This window comes from Mirounga angustirostris, unplaced genomic scaffold (assembly GCF_029215605.1).
Source record: "Mirounga angustirostris isolate CCGP_5_RB_7025 unplaced genomic scaffold, mMirAng1.0.hap1 SCAF_9, whole genome shotgun sequence".
Taxonomy (NCBI): Eukaryota; Metazoa; Chordata; class Mammalia; order Carnivora; family Phocidae; genus Mirounga; species Mirounga angustirostris.
In genome coordinates, this window is record NW_026991717.1 from 4,498,280 (window position 1) to 4,522,815 (window position 24,536).

At 51.0% G+C, this 24,536-nt stretch overlaps 1 protein-coding gene, 1 long non-coding RNA gene and 1 other non-coding gene across 5 annotated transcripts in view; 1 reads left to right on the forward strand and 2 right to left on the reverse strand.

Annotated features, from left to right (window-relative positions):
- Nucleotides 1-16,037, forward strand: part of FSD2 (fibronectin type III and SPRY domain containing 2) — a gene marked incomplete at its 5' end in the record, with an annotated part of 39,479 nt that extends 23,442 nt beyond the window's left edge. Inside the window, 7 exons of the mRNA XM_045901686.2 lie at nucleotides 1,271-1,426; nucleotides 3,698-3,832; nucleotides 4,593-4,743; nucleotides 6,902-7,035; nucleotides 8,886-9,018; nucleotides 13,472-13,648; nucleotides 15,598-16,037. Of these exons, the coding sequence (XP_045757642.2) occupies nucleotides 1,271-1,426; nucleotides 3,698-3,832; nucleotides 4,593-4,743; nucleotides 6,902-7,035; nucleotides 8,886-9,018; nucleotides 13,472-13,648; nucleotides 15,598-15,850 (1,139 nt within the window). The remainder of the gene's footprint in view (nucleotides 1-1,270; nucleotides 1,427-3,697; nucleotides 3,833-4,592; nucleotides 4,744-6,901; nucleotides 7,036-8,885; nucleotides 9,019-13,471; nucleotides 13,649-15,597) is intronic.
- An 812-nt stretch (nucleotides 16,038-16,849) lies between these two features.
- Nucleotides 16,850-24,522, reverse strand: LOC123860845 (uncharacterized). Of its 3 annotated transcripts, none has more exons than XR_008507942.2 (5): nucleotides 24,384-24,520; nucleotides 23,057-23,265; nucleotides 20,155-20,300; nucleotides 19,165-19,211; nucleotides 16,850-18,101 (listed from the first exon to the last, which is right to left on the reverse strand). It is a non-coding gene; the product is annotated as an uncharacterized LOC123860845 (long non-coding RNA). The 3 variants fall into 3 exon arrangements; XR_006794880.3 differs by having other exon boundaries at nucleotides 23,036-23,265; XR_008507941.2 differs by lacking the exon at nucleotides 23,057-23,265 and having other exon boundaries at nucleotides 24,384-24,522.
- Nucleotides 18,949-19,075, reverse strand: LOC123862759 (small Cajal body-specific RNA 15). Its single transcript, XR_006795429.1, has one exon. It is a non-coding gene; the product is annotated as a small Cajal body-specific RNA 15 (non-coding RNA).
- Nucleotides 24,523-24,536: the final 14 nt, after the last annotated feature.

Consider the following 24,536-nt stretch of genomic DNA (forward strand, 5'->3'; position numbering starts at 1 on the left):
GGCCCCAGCATTTGGAAAGAAAAGCACTATCACCCAAGTCAGTGCTTGAGACACATGGACACCTCACCCCCCTGAGTCCAGGTCCTGTGCAGACCACCCCCTCCTGCCCACATCTGTAGCCTCCTGAGCAGGTTCCCAACCCCCAGGCCATCTCTCTTCTCACTGCATCTCCTGCTCTTCTTGCTGTGGGGCTGTTCCTCGCAGGGTATAGAAGGACACCCGCTGTCCCTCCCAGACTTTGTCAGTTGGGGATACGGGTGTCTTTCTCTTCCTCCCCTCCTTCGTCATGTCAGGACCTTCCAGGCCCTGGCCAGAGGGGAAAGGCTGAGCTGTGGCTAAGTAAATTCCTTGGAGTTTGGTTGTGTTCTTACCTGGCCTGAGCACTGTCAAAACTGGAAGCTGAGGGCACCTGGGTGGCTCAGTTGGTTAAGCGACTGCCTTCGGCTCAGGTCATGATCCTGGAGTCCCTGGATCGAGTCCTGCTCGGCAGGGAGTCTGCTTCTCCCTCTGACCCTCCTCCCTCTCATGCTCTCTGTCTCTCATTCTCTCTGTATCAAATAAATAAATAAAATCTTAAAAAAAAAAACAACAAAACTGGAAGCTGAGGTTGTTGAACCAAGCCTGGTTTGGAGGTAAGTCCTGGCATGGGAGAAGAATCATGGAGGAAAAACCAGGAGTGTTTCCTAGTTACGTGTGAGTCAGGGGAGTGGGGAGGCAGAAGTATTAACCTACAGAGAATTAACGAATTGACCCAGTAGATGGATTCTAAAGAGGGAGGTTCTCAAAAGCACAACGGCACCCAACCCAGTCTTCTCTCATTAGAACGAAGACATAGCCGTTGGACGGGTCCCCAAAGAAAGCAGAGCTTCCCTGTTGAAGACTTCTCTCCCTCCATGGCTCACTTCAGGGTTGCGGCCACACCACTGTGGTCCTGGCTGTCTTGCCTCTTTGGATGGCGTGGAAGGGGTCAAAGGACCCGAACCTAGGGCAGGTCTGGCAAACCACACCCCAGCCTGAGTCCTCATCACGGAGCCGTCTGCCCCATGCTTGTGTGGGTTTGTCAGAGCAGGAATGGACATGCTGGTTGTTGCTCGCAGGCTCAAGGTTGGGAGGGTTGGCCTTCCTGACCTTGTCCAGTCTGGGCCGCTGCTTCCACTGCCAAAGCCCGTAGACGGGTCGGGGGACCAGTAGTCCTAAGACCGGGCCGCTCCCATCCCACCTCTACGTAAGGCTCCTCACTTGTCTGTTTTTCTCCCTTTTCCTTGTCTAGCTCCTTCTGCTCCGGAGATAAACCCACAGGCCCCCAACTCTGCCACGGGGTCCTCCGTCCGGGTGTGCTGGAGTCTATACTCTGATCAGACCGTGGAGAGCTATCAGCTGTCCTACCGGCCAGTGCAGGACAGCTCGCCTGGGAAGGACCACGCAGGTGAGGCTCTGCCAAGAACACACTCACGGCCTGCAATGGCTAAGGGCCCTCAGAGGCCAGGGCCCTGCCTTCCTAGCGATCAGAAGGGCAGAGGTGGGATGAATCTGTGCATCTGTCGTGATCTAGAAACTGCCCAGAGGACGGGATGCAGGCAGGTGAGCGTGGCAGAAAGGGCGAGAAAAGCAAGTTGGCTGGGGAGAGTCACAAGGCCAGGCTGAGGTGTCTGGGGTGTAGATAGAGCTGTCAGGTCAGAGTTGCCCTTGGGATGAGTCCCTGGCTGCACTGTGTGCAGGAAAGGTGGGGACACCCCTCCTTGAGGAGGCCTAGCTGGGCTGTCTGGGTTCTAATGGGCCTAGCCTGGGAGGGGAGGGGAGGCTGGCTCTTCTCAGAGCAACCCTGTGTTGGTAGAGACTGGAAGGGTAGCCCACAGACCCTCATGAGGGGTAGGGGGCCTCTGCAGCTTGGACAGGCTACTGCTGCTCAGACCCACGTTCCCAGGCTGAGCAAGCTCCTGGGAACGGACCCTAGCCTCACTTGGGGCAGCCCATCCTCTTCCCAGGGAAATGGAGCTGGCTGGTGTGGGGCTAGGCCTGGGGTAGCTGCCTCCCCCGCCCCACGTAACAGATAAGCCATTTACCTGTTGAGAAGAGCGGGTCAGACGGTAGAGGAGCCCCAGCTGAGCCCCTGGAGGAATCGGAGGACCAAGGCTAGCCAGCAGGGCCTGTCCTTTGTGCATGGAGGCAGAGTAAGGTTGGGGGAGAGGGCCTTGGGGATTTCCACTTTATGGATGCAGAGACTGAGACCCCGGGAGAAATGAGCTGTCCGTGGGGACACATTGGGTGATGGCAGAACCAGGACAAGAGTCAAGTCTGCAGGCTCCCTGCACAGAGCTCTGCTCCTTGTACCAGGCCAGGCAGGTGGAGGGTTCTAGGTGCCGAAAGTGAGGATGGTTTTTCTGACCAGGGACCAGGAAGGAAGGGGATTTTTTTTTAAATTTAAATTCAATTAATTAACCTTCATTAATTAAATTCAATTAATTAACATTATTAGTTTCAGAGGCAGAATTCAGTGTTTGATCAGTTGCATATAACACCCAGTGCTCATTCCATCATGTGCCCTCCTTAACGCCCATCACCCAGTGACCCCATCCCCCCACCCACCTCCCCTCCAGCAACCCTCAGTTTGTTTCTTAGAGTTAAGAGTCTCTTATGGTTTGTGTCCTTCTCTAATTTTGTCTTATTTTCCCTCTCTGTGACCCTCTGTTTTGTTTCTTAAATTCCACATACGAGTGAGATCATATGATAATTGTCTTTCTCTGACTGACTTATTTCACTTAGCATCATACCAGGAAGGGGAATTCTTAAGAAAAGTAAGTTTAAGTGATGCTAAGGGAGGTCAGAATAAGGTGAGCAGACGGTGAGGGTGGTCTGAGCAAAGACTTAAGAGGGCACAGTGGGGAAAGAGGAAGACTTTAGAAGGGAGGTCTGGGACCAAGAAGACAGACCTGATTAAGCCCAGCTCTTGTCGTGAATCCACTCTGTTGATACTCGCTGCAGATGCACGGAAGAAGCCAGTGTGTGGGGGCTATTCCTGGCAATCTGTGATTTTTTAAATGGGCTGCTTTGTGATAAAGGAACTGATATCAGAGGGTGGATTCATGAATTTTCACTGCCTTCCAAGAGTCTGGGGAGGTTTGGAGGTGTATCAGTTAGCTTTTGCTGTGTCACAATACCCTACCCCGCCCTACTCCACACATATATACACAACTTGTCGCTTAAAATGACAAACATTTATTATTTCTTATAATTCTGTGAGTTGGCTGGATATTCTTCTGGTCTGGACCAGCTGGGGTAGGGCTGGATGGTCTGGGATGGCCTCCCTTACAGATCTGGGGACACGGCTGTGATGGATGGGATGACTTGGATGGCACCTGGTCTCATTGTCCAGGAGGCTGGCTCGGGCTTGTTCACACGGAAACAGATGTGTTCCCAGCAGCAAGAAGACAAGCCTCTGTGCCCCGGCATTTCCCGAGCCTTTGCCTGCCAGCATCCTGCTTGCTGCTTTCCCATTGGCCACAGCAAGTCCCATGGCTGAGCCCATCAAAGGATGGCAGGAAAAACCGAGCCACATTGCAGAGGAGTGCACTTACAGGGATGGGAGGAATCTGTGGCCAGTTTTGTAAGCTACTACAGGGAGATTCAGCACAACTAATTTGGAGCTACTTGGCCTATTTTTAGGGTTGAATTCTTGTCTTTTTTTTTTTTTTTTCAGAGTTTACAATGACTATCAAAGAAACCTACTGCTCAGTGACAAATCTTGTGCCAAATACCCAGTATGAATTTTGGGTCAAAGCTCAGAACAGGGCCGGCCCCAGCCCCGCCAGTGAGCATGTGGTGTACATGACAGGTAATGGGGCCCACTTGTGTCTGGAGCAGGACCTTACCCCGGGGGATGCAGGAGTCATGGCTTTCTAGATGTGGCAGGAGCCTCGATTTCATCTGGCAGGGCAGGAATAGCTGTATATTTTTCTTTCACTGAATGCACCAAATCTGAATTCCTAGAAAGGAAGGGATACTTGCTCAGAGTTGGTCTCAGAAAACCAAAAAGCCTGCTCACGATCACAGTGCTGTAGCACTTTTCAACCCCCTTCTGCTCCAGGAACGTGGGAAAGGGATGTCCCGGGTCTTAGTCCATCTGGGTGTCCATAACAGAACAGCCCAGACTGAGGGGGTCATAAACGACAGACATTTAGCTCACGGTTGTGGAGGCTGGAGGGCCCAAGATCACGGTGCCAGTATATTCAGCGTCTGATGAGAAGCCTTCCTGGTTCAGCGCGCCGGGCTCTGTTCCAGCTGAGTCCTCACACAGCAGAAAGGGGCTAGAGAGCTCTTTGGGTTCTCTTTTATAAGAGACGTCCTCCTTCTCATCTCCCAGAGACCCCGCAGAACATCACATGGGGGAATAGGTTTCAACACATGAATTCGGCTGTGGGGAGGGTTGTTGGGGGGGGGACACAGATACTCCGTCTGTTGCACCTGGTTTGCTTTTTCTTGCACCAAATCTCTTTTGTGCAAGGACAGTGCTCGTGCTGTCTGGCCAGGCTCTGGGCACACTGGCTGGGTGTGAGCAGGATGGCTGTCCATCTCTCCCTTTGTCCTGCACCCAGCGCCTTCCCCTCCCATCATAAAAAGCAAAGAGATACGGAGCTGCGAAGAGGCTGCGCTCATCTGCTGGGAGTCTGGAAACCTGAATCCCGTGGACTCGTACACGGTGGAGCTGACCCAGGCGGAAACCCCTGAAGCATCGGGTGTGACCGAGTGAGTCCCGGGGCTGTTTGCTGGGCACAAGAGGCCTTGATGCCTGACACAGTGACACAGCTCAGGAAATGCGTGGGGTCCGGAGGGAAGGTCAGAGTTCGGGACACGTGGGAACCTTAATTTGGGGCTACTTTGTTTTCATGAGAAGTTGCTGGAATGGTATTACTGAAAGTGCATGATGAGTGAATAAATGGTTTAAACCTCGGGTTGGCTTTCTCAGCCCGACAACGATTTACCGTTCATTCATTCAGCAAGTATTGCGGGCCTAGATGGTGCCAAGTCCTGTGCCTAGGCTCTGGGAGACTAGACAGACAAATTTCCTCCCCCCACGGAGCTGACTGGCAAGTGGGGGCAAACAGAAAACAGGAAAACAAATGCATAAGGTGCTGGAGGAACTGAGAGACCCACCCCGCTGGAATTGAAAGGGGAGGGAGAGCATCATGAGGCAAAACAAAAGAGGTTAGAGTTCCGCACACAAAGAACTTTGTGTCCGTGGTGGGAGGCTGTCTGGAGGCCCACGTCCAACCCTGGCTGGCGGAGCTGAAGGTGTTCACAGGTGGATGAGGCTGGGGTCAGCTGCCCCAGGGGCCCACAGGTCCCACGAGTGTGTAGCTGTGTGCAGTGGAGGACACATGGATACACCTCTGGTCTACAACTAGGCAGTTCCAGAGTTTACAGAAGAGGGATGAACCAGCCAGGCAGCCCAGAACAGCCAGCACGTCCAGGGGATGCCCAGCTGTGGAGCACAGAGTGCATCCACCTGGCTCTGGAGAAATGGAAGAGGCAGGGCTGGTGTCAACTCTTAGGGAAGACAGGTTCCTCCCTGCTGAATGCCGGGTTGGAGCCTGGCCATCTGTCCCCCGCACCCTCTGTTCCAGGTAGAATCCATGTGTCCACAGCCATAGCAGGGCTGACCTTGGTTATTCTAGAAATGCTCAGGAGTGGGGCAGGGGTGGTCCGATGGCTCTGGCCACCTGAATGATCCAGATTTCCTTTGCAATTTGTGCTGAGGCCTTAGGAGCACCCGACACCTAGCACTAGCCCACAACGATGGGTGGTCGGTGACCTGGGTGATCTGGGGTGGCGCCTGCTCTCCCAGTACAAGTCTAATCATCTTGAAGAAAAGACAAAATTCCCTCACACACTAGCGCTTTCCTGCTAGCTCACCCCGTACCAGCTTCTCTTCCCTGTCTGGCTCCAGCCACACTGTCACACTTCAGTTCTCCTCCTTCCCGCGCTCCTTCCCACCACATGCCTGTTCTACGGAGGAGACTCCTGCCCCGTTTCGTCCAGTGACTTCCAAGTCATTCTTCAGAGCTCAGCTCAAAAGTCCCCTCTGCAGCATCAGGCACTCTGTAGTACGCCGTCACCATGTCATGGTCACCACCTCACATTTCCTCCAGTGGTGGCTTGAGGAGTGCCTCGCTACCCATCCGGACTATGCGCTCTGTGAGGCCAGGGACTACATTAGTTTTCCCCAGAGCCTCCGTCGACAGCGCCCGGAACCTAAGGTGCCTGGTTAATATTTATTGAAGGACGTGGGAATGTGCCCCTGTGGCCTGAAGCTGCAGCCTTCAGGACGACCTGGACACCCAGGCCTCGTCGGGTGAGGGTGTGGTATCCGGAAACGGGCATCACCCCGAAGGCTTCTCTTTTCCCCTGGGCTGAAATGGGTTTAGCAGTTGCAGGACTGGACAATGGCTGTTATGAGCCTGTATTCGTGTCCAGTAGAATTTAAATAAATTGGGTTTTTCCCAGGAGGCTTCTGTTTGTCCATCAACACAGACGGAGGCCTGCTAGGGGCCCAGCGCTGGGCTCAGGGAGGTGGTCCTCAGCCCCGGTCAGCCAGCGGTGGGCGCACCGCATCCCAGTGCATGCCTACCTCCACTGACACAGCATTAGACGCCAGGCGTGGGGCTAGGTGCCCGGGACCCCAGGGTGGGGATCCCAGAGGGAGGAGGGCCACACACACCAGGAGTCACAAAGGAACGAGGAAAGTGGACTGTGGGAGGACACGCTCCTGGCAGTGCCGCTGTTGGTCGGAGAATGGGGGTGCGAGGCTGGGTTTAAATTCCCAGCTTCGAAGGGGAGGCCTGGTGCCAGGGCCTGGCCGCCCGGTCCCACCGCGTGGTGACCGTGGCTCTGCTTCTTCATGCAGGTCGGTTGTGGGCATCCCATCCTGCGAGTCCCTGGTGCAGCTGCAGCCCAGGCAGACCTACACGATCTACGTACGAGCCCTCAACGTGGGGGGTCCCAGTGCAAGGAGCGAGCCCATGACAGTGCATACCACAGGTAAGTGCCCGGGCCACATGCTCCCGGGGACCTGAGGGAGCCGCCCTGTGGCCGACCAGAGCTGCATGACTTCGCTGGAAAATATGGCAAGTCAGGCCAGGAAGGGGTTCGGGGATGTCAAGGCCCTGGGGTCCATTTTATAGACAGGGGACTGGAGGCCCAAGTCATAGAGCAGTTTGGTGGCGCCTCAGGGGTCTTTCTCCATGCCCTCAGGTCGGCTAGAGGCTTGTCACCCTGGACCTGGGTGGCCCAGACACCTCATCGCTCACACAGGCCACACGCCATCCTTAGGATGGCATCGTTATTCCCAGCAGGGGCTTTTGGCCTTGGCGGGTCTCCTGTTTCTGCTGTCAGCCCCAGAATCTCCCACCCACCCACAGTCCCAGCTTGGACCTGGCTGCTCAGCCTCTTCCTAGGCCCTGTCTGGCCCGGGTGGGTGCCACACCCCCAAGCCCAGCCCCGTCCCCTTCTCACTTGCCATCCTCCTGTCACAAACCCAGATCTTGGGCAAGCAGAGACATCGCTAGCAACACTCCCTAACTCTGCTTTCCCAGCACTGCTTAGCTGCGGGCTCTGAGCTTTGTCACCGTGCCCTGGGGCCCAGTGGCTCTTCGACCCCTCACAAAGCCAGTCCCGCTCAGGCCGGCTGACGGGGCGGCGGGCAGGTAGGAAGCAGAAGCAGGGAGCTGGAGCCTGGGCTCTGACTGGGATCGTTCCCTGAGGGACGCTGTGTCATTCTGTCCTCCTTTCCAACGCCGGGAGGAGAGCTGTGTGATTAATTCCCGCCCTGTCTCTTCCACACAGATGGGGAAAAACCAGCTGAGGGGCCACGGAAAGCCCCAGAGCTGGTGCGGGCTCGTGCTGGGATTAGGACTCAGGTTTTTCTGTTCTGTTGGCCCGGGGCCTGCCTTTACTTGGCTGGTCCTCCTCGTTTTCTGTGCTGACCTGGTGTTTTGAAATGTCAAATTCAGGCTGTTTCAGTGAGAGAGAACAGAGCAAAAGCTACAGCCAGCTCTTGGTTATTCAGTCATTTCTGACTTAGTTTGTTCATAAAAATTTTTTAAGAGTGTATTTATGAAAGGGGCACCTGGGTAGCTCAGTTGGTTAAAGCATCTGACTCTTGATCTCAGCTCAGGTGTTGAGCTGAGGGTCCTGAGCTGAGATGGTGACGCCCGAACCCAGGTTTGAGATGAAGAGAAGTAACAGGATAGGAACTTGAGAAAAACAGAACTTAGCTATGAGACACAGGAGTGGAGAATGAGTCATTCTGCTCTCAAATGACGGATTTTTTTTTTTACTAAATAATTTGTTCTTCAATCTATTCCGTACCACTTTGTGATGGGCTTTGTTTTAACCATGATTTGGGGAGGGCTGTCATCTCCTTCCCTCTCCCCCACGGCCCTAATTGAAATGTTGAATTTCGCTTCCTTTTGTCAGATGGATCAATAAGAATCTCCTCAATTCCTGTTTCCCCTGGCAGGTGGGTTAGAGGTTCCTGTCTGTGTGCCGGCGTTTACAGCCTCCCGGTTCAGAGAGCAAAGCCTCTGGAATCAGAGGGGCTTGGGGGTTCAAATTTGAGTTCTGTCATTTGTCGGTTGATTTTTTTTTTAACCACCCATGCCTGTGTTCTCCTCTACAAGGGAAAATAATAACAGCTGTTTCTAAGGGTAATTGGTGAGGACTGAACGAGCGAAGACTTGCAAACCGCTCCTGGGAGCTAGGCACAGGGACCCTGGTGCGGGGTAACTGCCCCCCACCGCCGTGGTTAGGAACAGGAGGGGCAGGACCCCACGAGGCCCAGGCTGCCGAGAGGAGGGGGCAGCAGTGATGGGCTGTTCCCACCTTCGCAGGCAGCTGCTTTCCCCTGAACCAGCACACCTGCCATCCCTGGCTGACCCTTTCTGAAGACGGGTTTACGGTCATGCGACGCGAAGGGAAAACCCCCGCGAAGGAGCCGCTCCCTGGCAACGCCCAGTTTACCAGGTACTTTTTATCAGCCTCTCACTGGAACGGTCTGTGAACCTCCCTAATACTTGCTGTTGTTCAGGTGAAAGTGGGTGATGACAGATGCCGTCTTGAAGAGGGAAAGAGGTCCCGGAAATGGATGAGGGCCGAGGGGCCTGGTGGGGAAGGGAGGCTGGGGAGGTGGAGGGAAAGGGTCTGGGTGGCGTGGGCTGAAGACACATGTGGCCGTGGAGGTCGGGTCCTGGGCGGGAGGAGCCGGACCATGAAGCCAGGCCGAGGGTCACACCAGCAGGCAGCGGGAGAGCTGGACGAGGACAGGACGGAGGTCTCCCAGGGCTGGGCCCCGCGCTCCATCTCCTACACCGTGAAACCTTATTTTAAAACTCCTGATGAAAACCCACGATGGGGGGGCGCCTGGGTGGCTCAGTCATTAAGCATCTGCCTTCAGCTCAGCTCATGATCCCAGCATCCTGGGATCAAGCCCCGCATCGGGCTCCCTGCCCGGCGGGAAGCCTGCTTCTCCCTCTCCCACTCCCCCTGCTTGTGTTCCCTCTCTCACTGTCTCTCTCTCTGTCAAATAATAAATAAAATCTTAAAGGGGCACCTGGGTGGCTCAGTCGTTGGGCGTCTGCCTTCGGCTCGGGTCGTGATCCCGGGGTCCTGGGATCGAGCCCCGCATCGGGCTCCCTGCTCGGCGGGAAGCCTGCTTCTCCCTCCCCCACTCCCCCCGCTTGTGTTCCTGCTCTCGCTATCTCTCTCTCTCTGTCAAATAAATTAAAAAAAAAAAGAAAAAGAAAAAGAAAACCCACGATGGAGCCTGAGCCAGAGCTGGTGGGGAAGACGGGGATTGCGCTAGTGCCTGAGCTGAGGGAGGGGTGGTCGCCCAAAGGTGGGCGCCGTCTGTCTACATCTGTAGCTGTTTCCAGACCTTAACGCTCCATTCACGTTGAATGGAGCTTTCCAAATACTTAAAGCAGACTTGAACTCAGGAGCAAATACACGCTACTGAAATAGGAAAGTCAAAGCAATGGGAGAGAAAGAACAGATAGGTTACGTTCAAGAGCGAATCCCATTTCCAGGATTACACATGAAGGGTGGCTCTCAGCTTCCCAGCAGTCAGGAAAAGAAGAGGTGGTGGTGGGTTGGATTTAGAGGCGGGAGGATCTTCTAAGGAGGAAAAGGGGCTCTCCTATGGGGGCCGCAAGGGCCACTGACGCAAACAGTATCCAGCCTCCCTGCCGGGGTCCTCAACTCTCCCGGGGCTGGCTCCTCCTCTGATGTTGGCTCCCTGCTGGCGTATCTACTGTGTGTGCATTAAGCACCTACTATATGTAAGTGTTAGCGTGCACAGGGTACAGTGGAAAACTTTATCCTTGCCCGCCTCTGCCCGTTGAGCCCAGGGTTGGGGGGCATGGAGAAGGGTAGGAAGCCATAAAGGTCTTCCCTGTGTTTAAAAAAAAAAATTCAACGCAGTAGATTTTAAAGATCGTATTGGCTTTATTCAGTGATGTACGAACTGGGCAGGAGCTGCAAGGAGCTGTACAAGATGAAAGACGTGCGTGGGCCGAGTGAGCAGGAGCAAAGACGTTACAGAGGGCAGCAGGTGGTTGCGGCAGGCTAAATTCTTTCAGGGGACAGCAGGGTTCCCAGGCATGTCACCTCACTAGTGCTCATCAGGCAATGACTGGTTGACCGGTTTAAGACTCCAGATCTGAGAGAACTGTCACTGTAACTGGGTTGTCTCGGTTTGGTGACACGGGGCTTAGCATGATGGACTCCATTTGGGGCCTGTTGTCCTGTTTTCGACCTGGCTGGTACCTGGCTGGTACCGGTGTGATGTGTCTCTCTCGGGCAGTTCCCAGGTAGGCCCCTCCCCGTGGCGGCCCCTCCCCACCCACCAACCCCAGCACCTACAGCTCGAGGTCTGCTGAGGTCTGCTGGGCCCTCCCAGGAAGTTCTCTTGGACAGGATCCTCTCAAGAACAACACGAAGACAGCTTTCGTGCAGTGGGTTCCATTCACACCAGGTCCCCTGAAAGCACCCACCTCTGACCAGGCCGGTGCTCCTTCACTCTGTGTGAACCACAGGAAAGCTCCCTGGGCAGACAGAGCCTCAAGCCTCTCCAGCTCCAGCCCCTTGGTGTTGCCCTGAAAGTTGCAAAACAGTCTTTGGCCACCGAGTCCTGCATAGGTGGTCTAGCACCTCACCTGGAAATACGGGAAAGCTCCCCATCTAGTTTCTGTTCGTGGCTTTTGGGGGCCCAGCCAAGCTGAGTTAGTCCCATTTCAGTATTGTTACCCGTCTGTCTGTTGCCCTGTGCAACACCATGCTGGGTGCTGGGGGTAAGAGACAAAGATACTGTCCCTGCCCACCTGACTCAGACTGGCAAGTTGGGGAGACACAGATGTCAAAGACACACCTATGAAATAAGTTTTTCGAAGTATGGACAAGCATTGTAGGAGCCCCAAGGAGGAAGGCTTCCCGCAGGGGCAAGGGCTGGAAGGATAAATGGGAATCCTCCAGGCCGACGGCGGATTGAGTGCCTTCTGCCTGTACGAACAGCAGAAGCCGGAGAGGCTGTCTGTTTGGAGAACCACGAGCAGCTGAGTGTGTCAGGGGTGTAGGGTCCATAACGGGAGGAGGCAGGAGATGAGGCGGGAAAGATGGACTCATTCTAGTGCAAAACAGGTTTGGATCTTACCATTCCGGTTGTGGAGAATTCAAGTAGGGGAAGTGACAGGGTCAGATTTACATTCCAAAAGGATCACATTGGCTGAGAAGTGTGAGCTAGGGAAGTGTGTGTGTTGGGGGGGGGGCAAGGAGACCAGAGGAGAGTGGCCAGCTGGTTAAGGGGCGGGCAGGGGCAGGACGGGTCAGGGGCTATAATTCTATGGAGTGCTGATCAAGTGCCAGACACGTTCCAAGTGCTTTACGTGGATGATCTCACTGAATCACCACAGCAGCCTGTGAGGTCCAAACCATCATCAGTCCAATTGGACAAATGAGAAAATTGAGGCACAGAGAAGTAAAGGAATTTGCCCACGAGCACACTGCTAGTAAGGGTTGGGGTCAGAATTCAACTAGAAGCTGAGCTTATAACCACTACATTATTCCTGTCTTAGTTTGCTGCCTTGGGTTATTAGGTAGATAGTAACTCTGTTAACTGAAATGGAGAAAACATGAGGGGTAAACACCCCTCCCCACCACAAGCAAAACACACAGTTTGGTCGGCGGGAGAGGTAGGAAGGTGTAAGTTCTGTTTGGGACATTCTGAATGAGAGACAGCAGGTGGGTGGACATGTGGGTCTGGAGCTTGGAGTAGAGACGGCTTCGTTTTACAGAGGAGTGACTTCACGTGCAGTCTGCTTCCCAAAGCTTTGCGTGGCCTTCAGAACTTGGGGTGTGAGCACATGAGGGCGATCTGGCTGCGACATCTGTCACCCCGTGGATCGCCAGGGTTGATGTGGCTGATCTGGCTGGCTAGGCAGGGGTCCCCTTCCTCCCTCACCGCTCCATGCGCGTCCCTCCCAAAGCTGCACACTGGGTTGAAGAGGACGACCTTCCCGGATAGAGGAGGACCGTTCTTAGCTCAAGGGTATAGGAGTAGCTGCGCTCCCCTCTAGAACCTCCAAACAAGCTCTGAAGGTCCATTTGTAGGAGAACATACGTAGTCAAGCTTCCAAGACTCCAGACACATCCCACGGAGGCCCTGCATGTGGCCGTCTGCCTTTAAAGAAAGAAATAAACAAGAACTTGGGGTTTGAGTAGAGATCATGTGTTAATGACAGCTAAACAAATCTGCCTAGGGATTTGGGGAGCCACCTTGAGTTTGGCTAATGTAGGAATTTCCTGCCGGAGGTAGAATAGTCATTTTGGAGATACGGATGTGGTCCAATTTCCAACGAGAACCTTTCTCTGGAGAATGCTGCATTGTAAGACAAAACGTAACTCTGACCTTTGTAAGCGTAATTGTTCCCGGTGGCATCTTGGACGTAGATTCTGATCATCTGTGAGGAATTTGCTCTTCGCTCTTCTTGGGTCTGCACCTGTGATGCGACTCCCCGTCTGCTGCTTGTGGCTGCCCCATGGTGGGCATCACCTCGAAGACCCTCGAGCTGGTTCGTAACCTCGAGCACATGGTTCTCCCGACGATGCTGAGTTCCGTGAGGTTTCAGTCCCTTTTTTTTTTTATCGACAAGTGAACCAAACCTTTGTTACTCAAAAGGCCAATCATTTAAAAAATGCAAACAGAGCCTTTCCTACCAGCGGGGTAACAATCCTCTTGTGATTTCAGCATCGGTCAGACGGGCTTTGCGAGCTCAGGGCTGCCCCTTCGCGAGGGAGGCGGTCAGAAGCCCTCCCTCCACATTTATCGGCCACCTGCTGACCGGCCCCAACAGCTGGTCACTCAGCGGCACGGCCAGGCTGGCGTCGCCCCCAAATCACATGTGCTCCCACTTTCTAAACCCAGGTGTGTCGCCGTCATGGGGAATCTAATTCCAATCCGAGGGCGCCACTACTGGGAGGTGGAGGTGGACGAGCGTGCCGACTACACGGTGGGTGTGGCCTTTGAAGATGTCCCTAAACAGGAGGACCTGGGAGCAAACTGCCTGTCTTGGTGCATGAGGCACAGATTTGCATCATCGAGGTAAAGTAACATCCAGACAGCCAGCGTTAAAATTTGCTTTGAAAGAAGAGATCAGGAGGTTTCCCTGGCGATAATTAAGGCCTCCGGTATGTCTTAGGAAGTACTTTAGGGTATTTCAGGGCTCTTTTCTAGCCCTTTTCCCTAAAGTCCGGATGAGAAGAGAAAGAGCAGCTTTGGGATAAAAGTAGCCAAACTTCACAAAGAGCTTGTTCTGCACCAAGCACTGTTCCACACTCTCAGATGTACTATCCCATTTACTCCTCACAGTTCTATTATCCCATTTTAGAAATAAGAAAGTTATGCCTCACAGAAGTTGGATAATCCACCCAACATGGGCTTTCAGAGCTTGGAATCAAATCCAGGCCGTCTGGCTCCAAAGACAGCATAAGATCTTCGCCACTAAGTGATTGGTTTTCGTGTTCAACTTGTGTTATTAAATGGATACAGTTTGGTTTGTAAGTGGGCAGAGGCTTAATAATTATGGCTCATTCTGGCTTGCTTCTGCTGCTAAGCACTCTATCCTCTACGCATGGACTAGTTCTAAAAAGCTGGGAAAATCCCATGAGGCCCCCAGGCCAGTGGACACTGTCAGACTTGGAAAGCCATTGTGGCAACCTCCCTTCACCTCAAAAACTGTAAAACTTCACGCCATTTTCCCAGCACCTCTTGTTGTGGGGCCTCTGACCCTCACTGGCTTGCTGAAAGGATCCTATGAATGTTTGATCTAATGTTCCCTGCCTGTGAGCCTCCGTCATGGTTAAACACTCTGTCACACCCACACGTACGTGGGAAGACCAGCTTTCCCCCTGTAAGACACTTGGACTAGAATTGCCTCTACTAAACCTCAGACCCAGTTGGAGGAATACAAGAAATACTAGGCACTCAGCCAGATGGTTTATTGGGATTCTGCCTGAAGTAAGACTAAAAATCAAAGTGTCCTCTCCTAGAAAGGTAAAAACAAAGGGCAGAGAAAGAGGAGGAGAATAGAGGAAGAGTAGGGGTCTGGGGGAGGTCAGGAGACAGAAGAGCATGGGAACATGAGACAGCATGAAGAAAGCAGGCAGGAAGCCAGGAACCAGGGCTAGAGCAGTTTCATGCAGTCCCATCTTGGAAAGATGTGTGAGCGAGAGACAGAGGTAGGAGTGGAGGGTGACGGTTGGGTATCCCAGCTGACTCACGTTTCTTGCTTTAGTCTTGCCTCTACTGTGGTGGGAGGAAGGTAGAGGGAAGGGAAGTTTCTGGTGGCTGCTTAGCTAAGAAAAGGAGCTGAGGGGAAGATGAGGCGAGACGGGCCGGCTCGCTTTCACACTCGGAGACTATTCCAAGTGCTCCTCCCGGGTGCGCGGACCAGCGTGTTGGCACTGAGCTCTGCAAATGTCTGGGTAGCAGGGGGAGGAAGTCCCTGTGGCTGGTTTCGGTTCCAGCTATTTTTCAAAGCACACAAGCTACAGAGCATGGCGAGAGGGTGCTGGGCTTACACTGCAGCGAACGTGACAGGCCCCCGGGTGGCCCTGCTAAGGCTGAAGGTTTGAGAATTGTGCCTGAGTACTTGTGCACAGACTCTCCCAAAAGGCCCATTTTATTACATGAAACATCATGAGGCTGCCTGATTCAAATGTCTTTGTAATCAAAGGCTTTATACATCTGATCCTTAAATCCAAAGTTTTAAAACATCTATTTCTACACAAATTTTGATGCAATAGTTTATATTACTGTATGTAAGTTTTTTAGGTTAAGAGATTGCTCAAAAACAAACGGAGTTTAAAAATATGTCTTAGGACAAATTTTAGAAAAGAGACATATAATTTGGGAAATGGCCTGTTTTGGTAGTTAATTAAAAAAAATAACACCATCATAGGAGTATCTGAATAAAATGAATAGGAGATGTTCTGAAAATAACCCATCTACAGAGTTTCTGAAGCTTTGTTATATCAACATTTAATTTTCAGGCATAAGTATGAGTTCCTGCACAACAAGACGACTCCAGATATAAGAATAACAGTGTCCCCAAGGAAGATTGGTGTTCTATTAGACTATGAAAATTCAAAATTGTCGTTTTTCAACGTGGACATTTCTCAGCACCTTTACACGTTCAGCTGTCAGCTCCACGGATTTGTGCATCCCTGTTTTTCTTTGGAAAAGCCTGGCTGTCTGAAGATACGGAATGGCATTGCAATGCCAAAGCACGTCACTTTCTGTTAGACCATTCCGATGCCCGGCTTCCTGTCTCTCTTCCGTACCCACCCCTGTGAGCCACTCACCTCTCAGCCGGCGGGGCTGGGCGTTCGAGCACCATGCACCCGGCACAGTTCCAGCTCACTCTCTCCTCTGGCCGACTGGCGTGCTGACGCTTGTTTCACTGGACCTGGAGTCCAGTCCTGCGCACTGCCGCCCGTGTGACGTTAGCTTAGTCATTACCAGGCCCGGCTGTCACGGGAGGGCTCGGCCAACGTGAACTCAGAGGTCTTTCAAGTGGTCAGATTGTACTGGTCTATTGGTTTATAGGCAAAGTATCTGAATCTCCAAGGCCTGCAGAGCTCGGGCTGAGGGGCAGGGGAAAGGAAGGGACGCTACGTGACGTGTCGCCAGCAGCCAGAACAGACCTGAGAAGGCGAGGGGCCGTCCACAAAGAGAAGCAGGGAAGCCACGGGCCTTGCCCTCTCCTGTTTTCCCAGCAGTTATCGGCACTGTGATGAGGGGGTCTCCCGCTGAGCACTCGGTGACACCCTGTTCCCACGCCTAATTCCGTGAAGGCAGGGACAGTGTCTGTCTTGTTCATCATCCAGCCGCTAAGGGCTAACACGTAACGAACAGGTGGTACACAGCACGTATAGAATAAATTAGTATCTTCTTCATGCCACCACTGCTCCTGGGCTCTCCCTGCTCTCGGGGCCACAGATGGCGGGGCTCTTGCTCAACGCAGCAAAGGACGCGCGGCCAGGAGATGGAGACAGCGTGGAGGGGAGGCAGTATGAAGGCCCAGAAGGGCCCCTGCAGCTTGATGGCAAGGCTGGGGAAATGGAGCCTCCGCACCACTGCACGCTTTGGGTCACCCAGCAGACTCCACATCAGTGTGGTACTTTCACTGCATCGGGGGGTGGGCAGGGAATAAACCAGGAAAAAACAGACTTAGTGTCAACTGATCCTAGAACTGTCCCATAAAGAGAACCAGATTTGAAATCAGACCTATGCTTGATTGCTACTCTGTAGCTGCTTTGCCGTCAACCCTAGAAAAGTCCCACTATTTCAAGAGCTCCTGTTTCCCTTAAACAAAGAAAAAACAGTACCCATTTCATAGGACTGGGAGATTTAACGACGAACGCGAGAGTGCACAACAGTGTAGGGCACGCAGCAAATGCACCACGGTTTCTGGAAAGAAGACACCAGCCCACCAAGACCCAAGCTGAGCACTGGTGGGCGAAGTGGTCTCCCCACCAGCAACTCCGGGACTTCCTGCCTGGATGCTCTTGCCCATCCTGCGACCACAGGACCCGGCCACACCAGCTGCATTCTCAGTTCTCCAGCCCAGGTGTCTGGTTATCTCTTAAAACTCTGCACACAGCATCTTCCAGCGTGTAAGTTAAGATGCAAGATGCAGAGTAAATGACTCCATCTGTGAAGCAATTCTCAGAGACAACTTAGTATTCTGCCCTGTGGATGCCTCTCTAAGCAGACATGCTCATCTCCTCACTTAAGGTTTTGGATGAACTGAAAGCTCCGCGACTTGTTTTCCAGCACACTTAAAGTCTCCCACGATGAACACCTCCTCTGTCTCCAAACTCTGCCTGTTGATATGAACAGCAGCTCAGATTCCTGAATTAACAACTCACCTTGACAGTCTTCCAGCTCCTTACATACACACACACACACACACATGCACGCGCGTGCACACCTGCCCTGCCAATCTGGATCACTAGCCTGAAATAAGGAAGGTACAGCCAGTGTGAGCACAGAGAGGATTCACGTTGTAGACAAAATAGACACATGCGTGTATTCAACACTGTTCAGCTACTGAGACAGAAACCGCCAGGTAGGAAGTAGGGCATCACAGATAAGGCAAGTCTGAATTCCGGATTCTAACAGGTTTTATGGAATATTTCACATGCAATACGAACCTGGATAAAATGATAAAAACTCGACACCTGTAAGGTTTGAGTGAAATTTTTATTTGACCAAGAAAAAAACATCTAGAATTGGCATTGACCATTGACATTTAAAATCCACTTAAAGCAGAAGACCAACTTAAAGCATCACAATTACTCAGCATAAAGAACTTTTGTTTAAACATGTTTCTTCTACAAGAAGAAAAAATAAGTCTAGAACAGAACCAAACATTTTTTTTCTCTAAAATATTCCAGTTCCTAAAATACCATGAATAGTCTGCTGAAACTAAATTTCAACAAGGGGCAGGATTTACCTCAAGGCCATGTTCACCTGCAACCTGCTGATACATCTGTTAAAAAACAAAACAAAGAAAAAGATTTTTAAAAAGTCAGACAATTGTAGCCACAATCCCTGACTCGGTGCAGTTAAAACAAAACATGTCAGTCTGTTCTTTTCCCAGCTTCACCTGTCTCACTGTGTAACCCTTGAGCAAGTTATTAACATAAGCTTTGGCTTCCCTCAACAAAGGGGAGTGAGAATATGCAAAATAACCACAGAATCTTAGTGTAAACTAACATGGGCTTAGTACATCAGAATAGTCCGATGTGAAGGCACCCTGAAATGGGACTAGAAAGTTGGTGAGAGACTTGGGATAGAAGATGATATTGGTTTCTGGTAAAATTAAACTGCCTTTTATTTGGAACCGTGTATGTTTAATAATTGACTTCCTGCTGGTTCAGGCAATGATATGCAATCACTTATACACATTCAGTAAAATATTTCAGAAGCACGTGCTTGGTGGTATCAAGCAGAGCGATTACATGGGCACCGAGGCCTTTTCCTCACTACTTCTCATCCCCCAGTATTTGTCAGAAGCAGAAGCTCACACGGCTCACACCTTGCTAGCTGCCCGCAGCGCAAGTCACAAGTCACTCTGCCGCGGCATTCTGTAACTGAGACTGTGCTGGTCTCCGCCCAGGGAGGCTCAGCTCCCAGAAGACTTGCTGGACCCCCTGAAGGCTGCACCACAGGAGGTCCTGTCTTCCACTTTCCTAAACAACTTCTCCAATTTCTAGCCACCTTCCTATCAGTTAGTACAGTAAGAGTTTCGTGGGTCCACTACCTTCTCCCACCCTTTCTAATCTCTTCATTTACTGTTCCTATGTTCCACGGTAAGGCGACTCGAAGTGTGTACTTGCTGTTGGTAGATAAGTAGGTCTTGAATTTATGTTGCAAACAAGACCTGTTCTTTCTACCTCTTCCTTTAGGAGGCTAACAGCAGAGTCGGCCTGACTTCAAGGACTCTGATTTCTTAGTCTCCAGGAGACCAAGTCCAGCTTTTGAGGCACTGCCCCCCAGGGTGTCAAGACGCGAAAGGAAGGGTAACTGAGCACTGTTAGGTAATTGCTTACTCTAGTCTGCAGAGATGTTTCTTCACCGCGATCGATAGTTAAGGAATCTAAATGCAAAATGAGAGTTAGTGATTTGGGAAGAAGACTCCAGCCAGTCAGCAAGTCTCCTAGAAGGCGCAGGACAATGAGCTGGGCACGATGCCCCAAGGCAGTAATCATTTTCGCGCACGGCACAGGTGCTATTTCTTGTCACACAGATCATGTCCTACTACGTCCCTGCTTGTTTTCTGCTACCCCCAACCCCAGGAAAAAATTAAGCCCCATCCACTGATTGGTTGCCTTTTCTTCATTCTCCCAGACTTGGACAGTATCAGGTTTTTCTGCTCTATTTTCACCTTACTCAAATCCTGGTGGAATTAAACTATCACTGATTTGAACTATGACAATTCAACAACACAGCATGCAGCTCAAACAACATGCAGTCATGTGCACAGAGCCAATAAAAATGCTTTTGTAGTGGGAACTTGGATTCTAATTTTGCTGTCTCCCCCATGCCCATTCCTGGGCCTAGATGGCTTAAGAGATGCCCTTAAATTCGAGAAGATGGGACTGGAGACAAGAATATAATCCATTCGCTAGGAAAGCACTCAATCAACAAAACTGAGGTTTCCCAGCTATGCATTTTAACAAAGCAGGAACTTAGTTTTTAGAGATGGATTTCCAGAATCCATACACTGCTTCTTGGTAAACCTGTCATCTTTTTCTGCCACTCAGAAAGTTTCCTACCCTCTGACTTCTTTTATATCCCAAACACCCACCCAATGAAGGGGGAACGGACAGGGAGAGAGAAGGAAAACAAGAGAAGTGCGTAAGGACAGACCTCTGAAGAAAGGTAGAAGATACTTGATAAACAAGTCGCAGATCCCTAGGCGCCTGGAATGGACCTACCCTTTCTTGTCCACCTAATGCCTGTATAGCTCAAAGGTCACTTCCTGGAAGCACTTCCTAATACCTCCCTCGCCCAGGCTGAGTTCGGTGCCACACACTCACCTCTTTTTGAGTGGCACACAGCAACTGTTGACCTGCGTCTGCACCTCTTGGCTGTATGCAAACCAGAGGCAGGAACTGTATCTCCTCACCTCTGAATGATAAGAACACGGAAGCAATGGCAGTCTGCTTTCGAAGAGCTCAAGTACCTGAAAAGAGGTGAGGGACGTCAAATTGTCTTCCAAATTAAATCTCTTCATCAGAAAGCAAAGCACTTTTAAATTATGTGTGTTGGGTGAAGAGCGGTAGATAAAAAATAAGAGTGTGATTCTTAGCCTTTCTGCTGTCCCAATACACCTGAAGGATCCACCACATAATCCCATTAGTGAGAGCCCCTTCTGACCTGGAAGGATGGGAGGGGGATTACCAGAATCTGATGTGTGAGGAAGATGTTTAGAATGCCTCCTTCCCATCACTGCCAGAGCTCTCTAACACTCACATTTAATATTTATTGAAGTTTTGACTATTCTTAAGAGAGCCCTTATTTTATTTTATTTTATTTTTTTTAAAGATTTTATTTATTCATTTGAGACACAGAGATACAGAGAGAGAGAGCATGAGCAGTGGGAGAGGCAGAGGGAGAGGAAGAAGCAGACTCCCCAGTGAGTCAGGAGCCCGATGTGGGACTCGATCCCAGGACCCTGGGATCATGACCTGAGCCGAAGGCAGACGCTTAACCATCTGAGCCACCCAGGCGCCCAAGAGCCCTTATTTTAAATGCTCTGTATGTTTGGAGGCTGATGAGTGGAAGTGAAGGCCCTGACAGAGCCTGATCTGACAGCACACCACATCACGACTCTGCTGGTCTTAGAATCTAAGACTTTCATGGAGAAATGACATGCTGTAAAGTTAACAACAACCCCAGGGACATATAAAGACCACAGGTGGTACCTCCTCAAATGTCAAGTGTCTTAAAAATCATTTTATGGGAGGGGCGCCTGGGTGGCTCAGTTGGTTAAGCGACTGCCTTCGGCTCCAGTCTGATCCCAAGGTCCTGGGATCAAGCCCCGCATCGGGCTCCCTGCTCGGTGGGAAGCCTGCTTCTCCCTCTCCCACTCCCCCTGCTTGTGTTCCCTCTCTCGCTGTGTCTCTCTCTGTCAAATAAATAAATAAAATAAAATCTTTAAAAAAAAAATCATTTTATGGGAGAGACTTCCTCATCCCCCCAAAATTGTAGCCAAACTTATGTATCATAGGGTGAAAATCCTACATATATGGAGGCACCTCTTATTCTTGAAATCTCATCCTTTCCTAGAAAGTTGATGGAATTTTCAGATCCTAGGTTTCATTATTTTAAATTGGAAAACTCTGGGGACGCCTGGGTGGCTCAGTCGGTTAAGGGCTCAGGTCATGATTTCCAGGTTGTGGGATCGAGCCCCATGTCGGGCTCCCTGCTCAGTGGTGAGTCTGCTTCTCCCTCTCCCCCTGGGCTCGCTCTCTCTCCAAAAATAAATAAATAAAAATCTTTAAATTGGAAAACTATGTTCCCAGCCCTTCAAAGAATCTCAAGCCAATCTCCCCAAAATAACCACACATAACTGTCTCCCAAGGATTTCTGTAAAGTAAAAGGCATTTTATTTATTTATTTTAAAAAATATTTTATTTATTTGACAGACACAGCGAGAGAGGGAACACAAGCAGGGGGAGTGGGAGAGGGAGAAGCAGGCCTCCCACTGAGCAGGGAGCCCGATGTGGGGCTCCATCCCAGGACCCTGGGATCATGACCTGAGCCGAAGGCAGACGCTTAACGACTGAGCCACCCAGGCACCCAGTAAAAGGCATTTTAAACACGGATTACCTACTTATGTAATCATTATGAATTCAGTAGTGGGTATATTTCTGTGCAGTTACTAATCCACTGAAAAGTCTCGAGTTCTGGAAGTGAGAGAAGGGGGATGCAGACTGTAACCTGCTGTGGTGGCTGTTGGAGAAGGTGAGCAAGGGTTAAATGGCCAGGGAAGTGAGGGGAACAGAAACTGCCTACGGCCTGTCCGTGTCCAGATCCACTCAACAGGTGGTCTTCTCTCCTTAGCCTGGACTCTCTAGGAGTTAGTCTGAACCGCTGTCTGAAGCGCTATACAAATCAACAGGAGGAAAGGAAAATGAAATGGAAAATGTGTTCCTTGTGCCTGGAATTATACGTGCCCTGGAAATAAAAGACTGTGCTCGTTACTGCATTTTTAAGGTAATACTTCTGCTCATGTCACCATCACTTGCAACAGCAATCATGTCTATATCATCTCAAGTTTCTTTGGAACATTTGCACAGAGCAGTTGTTCTCAGGGTGTGGCTCTTGTGGGGGCCCCTGAGACCCTTTCAGAGGGTCAGGTCAAAACTACTTTCATAATAACACTGAGACATTACTTGCCCTTTTCACTCTTATTCCATGAACGTACAGAGCAGAGTTAAACTAGAGGCTACACCATGTGAGGACATTCATCACTGACAACAGAGTGTATGCTTGTATATTCTTGTGTTTAAAACATTTCTGTTTTAACCTCTAACACTAAAAATACTGATTTTATATATATATCCCACATAAACAAAAGCTCTTTGGAATCCTCAATAATTTTATAGGAGGGTCCTCAGGCCAAAAAGTTTGAAAGTTCTTAATACAGAGCATTCATTGCTTCCCCACAATGAAAATCGAGTTGAATGAGTTTCTCAGTAGTAAGAGTTTATCTATGTTTTTCAATACTTGCTAATGTACAAGTTGTTCTGTAGACCTCTAAGGCTTACGCACTTTCTTACAAGACATTTCCATTTACAAATATGAGAGAGATGACAGAGACAACGCACAGTACATTTAAACAGCATGAGTACCAAATGCAGTGTTACCTAAGACAGCTGAGGTCTGACTGCAGGGTACCCTACAGCATCTCACCTGGACTTGTGGTAAACTTACAAGTTCATTGTGGCTGGTGATTCAGATAGCGTTCTAGGTAAACATTTCCACGGGCTGTGACAGCAAGTGTTCACAGTGAGAACCCTGACAATAGTTAGCTCTAAGTCTTGCAGGGTGAGCACATATCCGTGAAACTCAGGCCTCTCTGTGCAAAGGTATGTAACAGGTCCTCCAAGTTCCATCTTGCTTTTGTTACTACACATACAATCCTGAATAGGAAATGACAGAAGGGACATGTCGGACTCCTCTCCATCTACACAGCATCTAAAATGTTAATAAATGGGAGTGCCTGGGTGGCTGAGTCGGTTGAGCCTCTGACTCTTGATTTCAGCTCAAGTCATGATCTCAGGTCATGAGATCAAGCCCCTTGTCCGGCTCCATGGGGAGTCTGCTTGAGATTTTTCTCTCTCCCTCTGCACCCTCTAAAATAAATAAATAAATCTTTTAAAAAATAGAATGTAAATAAATGACACAGTTCTAACTCCTGACACATATTGACTTTGCCTTTGTTGGATTCATACTACACCTAAACGTGCATCCCCACCATCCTCACTCCCTGAAAAAGATGGCTTAGCAACCCAAAAAAAACCAGTTAAGATGTGGAGGACAGGATGCTAGGCTGGAAATGAAGAACTCTCGCTCCTAGTCCTGGCTCTGTCACTAATGAGCTAGGTGACTTTCAGCCTGCCTCCTCTATGCTTCAATTTATTTTTACTTTTTTAAAAGATTTTATTTATTTATTTGACGGAGCGAGAGAGCACAAGCAGGGGGAGCAGTAGGAGAGGGAGATGCAGGCTTCCCGCCGAGCAGGGAGCCCGATGCGGGGCTCGATCCCGGGACTCCAGGATCATGACCTGAGCCGAAGGCAGTCGCTTAACCGTCTGAGCCACCCAGGCGCCCCTCTACGCTTCAATTTAAACTGAACCGAGGGGCGATGACCCAGTTCCTCCTCCGACACCAAACGCCGTTCCCGGCGGACTGAGGAAGCTTAAAAATGACCGGCCGTGCGTTTATGTTTCCAAATTAATGCGACAGGTGCTGCTGCCTCAAGCAGGAGTCGCCGATTCAAACCGTCTGGTTCCGTACAGGCCCTCGCGTCACATCCCTTAAGGGACACAGCCCACCACTCACGTGAAATTCACCTACAGCATTATTTTTCCTTAAACCGTACTCTGGGCGTGTATTTCTCCCCTCCACATACATCCCCACCACAGCCCCGTGAACCACCGAACCGGGTTTTTTTGGACGAGAAAGCTGAGCACGAGTTAGGAACGAGCCCCCGCTCGCTGGTGATGCGGACCCCGCGACAGATACGCCGACCTCTCACCTCTACGCCGGCTCCCCGGTACACTCCCTGAAACCCGACACACCAGCCAGCCTGCCTACGAGGGCGCTGTCGTCGCCCGCCCCGCCGGTGGCCCGCCAGCAGCCTCACTTGGCGCCACAGACGAAACCAGCCCTCCCGCGTCTGACCGCGGCG